Raw genomic sequence first — 6,720 nt, forward strand, 5'->3', positions numbered from 1 at the left:
CTGAATAATTTAATTCCCCATCAAAAAAGGGACTGAGAAAAATAAAGCTCTCCTTAGAGCAAAATCCAACCACTGCGGTGACCCGTCACAGCCCTGGTCAGGTGCCTGCAGTCCAGATATCGATGCTCTGGATGATGAGCCACTCACTCTGACTCTGGGTCACCCGGATCCTCACACACTCCACAGGGTTGGGTGCTTCCTTCTCCAGCCCCCGCCGCTCTAAGTTCCCTTTCTCAAAGGTGCCCACAGTGGTGTACACAGAGCAGTCCCGGCCATCAGCTCGCCGTCCCCGGCCCAGCTCCAGAACCCCTGCACGCAGGATGTCCCCACGGCGCTCATTGGATCCCGTCTGCACCCGGACACGGCTGACATGGGCTGGTTGGTGGAAGACAATGGAGAAGATGCTGCCAACTGCTGGGTTTTTCCCCCAGAAATACCCCGTTGCTGTGCTGTACGCCTTGGAGGGCTCATAGTTCTCAAAGACAAGCATGCTGGTGAACACGGCTGCTGGTGGGTTGTCTGGAAGGTCCATGGCATCGGCTTGGAACTCATCATCCTCCAGACGGTTGATGGTACCTTGGAAGGAGGAGTAGAGGCCCATGTGCTGGAAGAGGGAGGGCTTGAAGCGGATCGCATCTTTCTGGGTGAGCAGGAGGCGGAAGTGGTCCAGCAGCCAGTCACAGGGCATCTCCTGGTAGAAGAGGAGGAGGAAGCGAGCCAAGCGAGGGAGGTCACTGGAGCGGTAGAGCTTACCGATGTAGCCCAGCTTGGAGAACTCAAGGGTGGCCCAGTTGGAGCCTTCCTGGGAGGCCACGGCTTTGCGGATGGCAGTGAAGAAGGACTTGGCAGCCAACACATCATCCTCAATCATCAAGTAGTAAGAGGAGAGGTTGGCAGCAAAGGTGACGAGGAAGGCGTAATCCACGTTCTGCTTGGACCTGAACTTCACCCGTGCCTCTGGGTCGTTGTAGTTTCTCTTGAGGCCTTCCAGGGTTGGGTAAAACTCACGGGGAGCATGGATAAGCACCAGCTGGCCCAGGAGGATATGGTGAGCGAACCTGTGGCTGATGTCAGCAGCCACCTTGGCATTCCACCTGGGGTCTGCATCAGCCAGGTGCACGACCACCACCATCTCCTGCAGCTCCTCCTCCGATGACTGCTTGAAGAGGGACTGCAGAGTGGCTGGGAGGTAATATCCACGTGGTCGTCGCACTGATGACAGCCCCACCGCTAAGAACTCTGCAAGGCAAAGGAAAGGCATTTACAGGCTGAGTACTGATGCACCACAGTGACGTTCTCCCATGAGGAAGGGGTCTCCAAAAAGCTCTCCCCATGGCCAACCTGCTCAGTTAATGCTACTTATGGCCCCACATCCAAAGTCAGAAGATCCACCTCCCCACTGGGAAAGCAGGAAAACCACCCGTAGGAAAACCACCTCCATCTCTGGACAGATGGAGCTCATCCAGAGCTCTGGGAAATCCAAAACAGCTGTGGTCACCACACACCCCAATTGGACAGAGCAGAGAAGGCTGGTTAGGGGGGAAGAGCACCCAACAGTGACAGTGATGGGGAGGTCCACGATGGATGAGAGGTGCAGCCCAAAATAGGGCCCCAGAGGCACTCACTTTTGTGGGATGATGGGGAACCAGCAAGGAGGTGGTAGGAGATGTTGTTGAGTACAGAGAGGTTGTCCGTGTCCTGGAGGTTGTGCAGGGCTCCTTGCTTCAAGGTTGTGTCTGAAGGTAGATCCCTAAAGTCCACCTAGATGGCAACCAAAGGTGGACTGGTCAGAACCTGGGGTCTTGAACACATGTAAGCCAAGGGAGGGGGGAGGTGTTTGCCTTCCCAGCTCCTGGACTGGAGGAGCCCAAAGGGAAGGGCTTCCTTCCCTTCTGCAGAGGTGGAGTTTGGGGATGATATAGGGCAAGGGAGGCAGCAGAACCAGAAATTGGGGTCTCAGCAGGGCAGAAAGGGAGCAGAGCTGGGGTGTGGGACCTACATGGGGCAGGGAGGTGGGGACTCCCCCAGCACAAGACTCACCTCCTGGGGATCCTGCTGCTGCCAGCTGCCCCTGCGCAGGAGGAGGAGGAGGACAAGGAGGAAGGAGGCCGCAAACACAGCCGTGAGGGAGCGCTTCGGGGAGCACCGCATAGCACCAGGCGAGCTGCTGAGAGCCCTGCAGGAGAGAGAGATGCATCGGAGCACAGCACAGCCCAGGATAAAGCTCCTTCCCTATGCTGGGACAGCAGGATGACAGCGAGGTGGCACTGGGATGCACACAGGAGTTCTCAACCAGGGGGCACCACGCAGCCCAGCTGGAAGAAACCCACCAGGCACAAGAACCCACACTGCTCTTCCAACACTGCAGCTCTATTCCTTGCTGCACACCCCCTCCTGCCCACACCCTGCAAGCAGCACTCATGGCACTGCTGACCCCAAGCAGCTGCCAACAGCCTGGCACAGCCACATCCCTCACTTGCAGGGGGACAAGAAAGCCCTGAAGTCACCTTCACAGAGATATTGGTGCCCTTGAGATATTTCTCCTTGCAGCAGAGGTGTGGCACGAGGCTCAAAGGCTGCTGAGTTTACCTGGGGTTTTTCCATTATTAATGCAACTAGATCTGCCCTAGAAGAGGGAAAGCAGAGTGCGGGTGAGCAGCCAGCCCTGCAGGGCAGCTGCAGCACATGCATCCCAACTCACAGCACCTGTGTTCAGCCAAAAGCATCTGTGAGCCACACTGGAGACACAGCACAGCGAGAACTGAGAGTTGCCCAGGACTCCTAAATACATCAACTGCTGGGGAAAGCTAAGCCTCATTCAGCACTGATGGGGAAATACAAGCAGAAAGCTGACTGTTTCAAGGAGAAAATCCATTTTCTGGTCCAGAAATCCTTTGCTGGTAGGCATTAACACCTTAACGTTGCTATCCTGGCTGAGCTGAACTCACATTCATCGCTCAGATAAACAATCAAATCAGATGGAGCTGCTCCGAGCTCGCCCTTTGTCCTGGGTGTGATGGATCACATCTGCTCCAGCCGGGCTGTAGGAGCTCTGCAAAGTGGTCTCTGACGTCCACGTAGGGTTGTTCTTATGCCCCATTTTCTTGAGCTTGGTCTTTGGGAGCTTGGCTTTCTTAGCTGATCTCAGCTGCATCACGTTATTGGGGATGACTCCATTTTCCCTCCACCTGGGAGAATGAACACAACTCATCTTGGCCAGGGAGAGCAGAGCAGAGCAGTTGTTTCCCTCCAGCTTGAGCCAAGTGGGTGTCAAGGTAAGAGACTCACAGGAAACGCTGCAGTGGCTGAAATCCAGTCACCATTTCTTCAAAGCAATCGGTTCTAAAAGCCACTTGAAATCTCCTCCCAGGCCCAGGTCAGTGCTCACCACCCTGCGGTCATCACATTCCCAGCCTCACCTTCCCCATGGCATGGGGAAGCTCAGCCTTAGGGTAAGTTGGCAATGCTGGTGCTCAGCTCCCAGCTCTGCACTGGGCAGCTCGTGGTGGTAATGTGGACGGCCAGAGGGATCCCTGGCTGCCAGCATGGAGAACACAGCACTGCTGAGCTGCTCCTGAGCATGGAGTTGTGTTGGGGAGCCAGCTGCCAGGAGCCCAACATGCTGCTCCCTCCTGGTCAAGTGGGCTCAATCCCACAGCAAAAGGGAAGGAGAATGAGGAAATGCCACAGCCTTATTGCTGCAGGGGTGCCCGCGGCGCTGGGAGTGGAGCAGCTGGGGCTCAGCCTGCAGAGCGGACACAGAAGTGGTTTCACACAGCTGGAGCAGAGGAAATGAGAAATCAGGGCAGCACTGTGCCCTGGGGTGAGCAATCCCAACCGCTCAGGGCTGCCAGGCAGCCAAGCCCTGCTGTGCACACCACACATCTCCCGGCACAAAGCTCATCCCATAAAGAGGAAGGAGGGGAAAAAGCACGTTTCTCCACCCGGGACCTAAAACCAAAGCCTTAGGACAATGCAGCTCAGAGGGCTCTCATGGGCAGGGTGACAGGGACATGACTCTGATCCAAGCCCCACAGCTGACAGCAGCTCCAGCCCCCTGCTCTCACCCCCAGGCTCCCCCACACACCCTTCCCTGTGCAGCCCAAGGGCGAAGGCTTGCACACAGTTGCTCCATCCCACCCAGGCAGCACAGACTTACAGGTGCGTGGGGCAGCTGTGGGCTCGTGGGGTGTTGGGCCCTGGCAGCGTCCCTGCTGGGCTCCGATATCTGGCTCTCAAAGCCCCACCCCAGCCTCACCTGCCTCCTGCAGAGGAGGAGCGTCTGCAGGCTGGGTAAGCCAGCAGCTGGGAATGGGCTCCTCTGGCCTCCCCGGGGATGGGGATTCCCATAGGAGGAACCTTAGGACTCCCACACCCCGAACTGCTTTGCAGACCTGCTCACAGGTGGCACCGATGGGGATCCCGCTGAGTGCAGGGTCAGGAGCACAGGACACAGCTGTGCTGCTTTTCTGCTCCTGTTAGTGGCCGGGATCCACACGGCTGCTGAGCTGCAGCTGCACCTCGGCCAGGCAGAGCTGGTGGCACCTGGACCCCTCGCATCCCCCTATTTATGCCTGCCCAAAGCATGGGGCAGCACAGGGCACAGCCCTTGCAGACGTGGCCCACTTCTGAACCGTGAGGAAAGCCTTGCCCTCCCCACCTGCCCCATTCAGCCAAAGCACGTTCCCATTCCACTTACACTGCCGTGGTTCTCCCTACCTTCAGCCAGGCCCTGCTTCTCAGCCCAGGGCCGCTCAGCCACGAGGTGAAGGACGCGGCTCAGCCCTTCTCTCTGCAGCCCCGTCCTGGTACAGGAAGGAACCAGGACTCAGTGCTTTCAGTGCTTTCAGTGCTTCCTGCCCCGGCAGGAGGAAGCGGGGAACGGGGCCTGAGCCTGCACCAGGAGTGCTGTAGGGGCGGCTGTCTGACAGCCCTTCCCAGTCCAACCCCATCCCTGTGCTCGATGATATTACATACTAGGAACAATTTCTTCTATGAAAGAGCAGCGATGCATTGACACAGCTGCTCAGGGAGGTGGGGTCACCATCCCCAGACGCTTCAGAGCCTCTGAGATGTGGCACTGAGGGATGTGGCCAGTGAGCAAAGCAGGGTTGGATGTGGGGTTCTTAGAGGTCAGTATCCAACCACAATGATGCCATGAAGCCCAAAGGCTGCTTAGGCTCAATGTGCAACATCCAACCACCCCAATAGCCTGCAGCCCAGCCTCACTGCATTTTGGAGCCAGCAGGGGCAGCAGCCCCACCGTGGATCCCAGCACAGCAATGCAGCTGCAGGCTCAGCCTCTGTGAGCTCTGTGGGGAAACCCGAGAGGCTTTCAGGATCAACTTACAGCCCTGCATTATTCAGGTCCTGAGTGGAACAAAGCGGAGGTGAAAGAGGGCCCCGCACACCAGGGCTGTGGATGCGGTGTTACCAAGCTGGCCATGGGAGTGCTTACAGCCATGCCTGCAGGATGGGATGTCAGCCCTGTGCTGTCTGGAGATGCTTGCAAACAAAAGAATTATAATAACGAAAATCAAAGCTGTTCTTACCTGTCTCTGTTGAACAAGTCTGGAGTGGCAGAGGCAGCTCCCTCGGTTAGGGATCTATCAGTATTTCAATCTCCAGCCCTCACAACACAAACTGCAGGAAGCCCCCCCCTACTCCAACCTATTTCCTGCAGTCACACAGAGCCCTGTGCTGCTGGAGCAGCTCTGCTGGACAAAATGTCCCCCCACCACCAGGGGCTTGTCATCAAGGCCACCATGGGGTCTGATACAACCACACTGCCTTCAGGCTGCTCCCTCATGCACTGCCACAAAGACTAGATGATCCCCTTCACCCAGCAGCCCTTACAGAGCCCAACACCAGTCCTGAAGTCAGACAGCACGTCCTATCACACACTGCAGGCAGCCCTATCAGCACACACCCCCCTATCGCAGGTCCCAGCTGATCTCGCTTCACAACCTGATGTCAGTTTCAGTGTACTTGGTCAGCAGCACTAAGATCAGGAATTGAGGCCAGAGTAGAGTCTAACACAGGCTCCAGGTTTGGGTTTAGATGCCCCTGGTGGTGATTTACATGGCAGTGGAGACACATACAAGAAACTCTTGCCAGGCAGCTACATGGAGACTGTGGGGTATTTGCTTATTAAATTAACTCTCCCTCCTCCCAGTCACTCTGTTTTCAAAAGCTTTGCCCAACAGGACAGCTGGCCAGCAGAAAGGAAGTGCTTAAATACTCCTTCTTGAAACCAAACCTGATGTTGAAACTCAGAACAGGGTTAGTTACTAACCTCCAGTTGCTCACCTGCACTCCAGCACATCCCCTGCTGTCAGCAGTGAGGTGAAGCCTGCTGGATTTCCTGCTCAGTTTGCTCTGGACACAGCAGACTGCATTGCCATCAGACCCACACTCAGCACCACAATCCCTTCTCACACATCTTTTCCCTTTGGAAACAGCACAGAGCTGTGCCAAGGGAGGGTCAGGTTAAGGAAAGGTTCCCCACCAGAGAGTGGTGGGCATGGCACAGGCTGCCCAGGGCAGTGAGCGCAGCCCTGAGCTGCTGCAGTTGAAGGAGTTTGGGACATTGCATTTAATATCTGAACAGTTTGGATTCTGGCTGATCCTGGTGAAGCCTGGAGTTGCACTGGATGAGGTTTGTGGGTCCCTTCCAACTCGGGGCTGCTCTGTGACTGACAAATAATCCAGAGCTACAGC

The 6,720-nt window shown here is 56.4% G+C and overlaps 1 protein-coding gene across 7 annotated transcripts; it reads right to left on the bottom strand.

Moving 5' to 3' along the window:
- Positions 1-97: 97 nt before the first annotated feature.
- LOC140261967 (alpha-1,6-mannosyl-glycoprotein 4-beta-N-acetylglucosaminyltransferase) lies at positions 98-6,438 on the bottom strand. Of its 7 annotated transcripts, XM_072355975.1 has the most exons (5): positions 3,289-3,360; positions 2,949-3,188; positions 2,041-2,176; positions 1,626-1,761; positions 98-1,239 (listed from the first exon to the last, which is right to left on the bottom strand). In XM_072355975.1, coding segments are annotated over exons 2-5 (1,416 nt in total). In that variant the 5' UTR covers positions 2,951-3,188; positions 3,289-3,360. The 7 variants fall into 7 exon arrangements, with proteins under 7 accessions (XP_072212076.1, XP_072212078.1, XP_072212080.1 ...); XM_072355977.1 differs by lacking the exons at positions 2,949-3,188; positions 3,289-3,360 and adding an exon at positions 6,310-6,438; XM_072355979.1 differs by lacking the exons at positions 2,949-3,188; positions 3,289-3,360 and adding an exon at positions 5,553-5,848.
- Positions 6,439-6,720: the final 282 nt, after the last annotated feature.

This window comes from Excalfactoria chinensis, chromosome 23 (assembly GCF_039878825.1).
Source record: "Excalfactoria chinensis isolate bCotChi1 chromosome 23, bCotChi1.hap2, whole genome shotgun sequence".
Lineage (NCBI taxonomy): Eukaryota > Metazoa > Chordata > Aves > Galliformes > Phasianidae > Excalfactoria > Excalfactoria chinensis.

Coding starts and splice junctions, on each gene's coding strand:
- LOC140261967 (XM_072355975.1), bottom strand. Junction 1,762..2,040: donor AGCAGCAGGATCCCCAGGAG/GTGAGTCTTGTG, acceptor GTTGCCATCTAG/GTGGACTTTAGGGATCTACC. Junction 1,240..1,625: donor TTCCCCATCATCCCACAAAA/GTGAGTGCCTCT, acceptor TTTGCCTTGCAG/AGTTCTTAGCGGTGGGGCTG.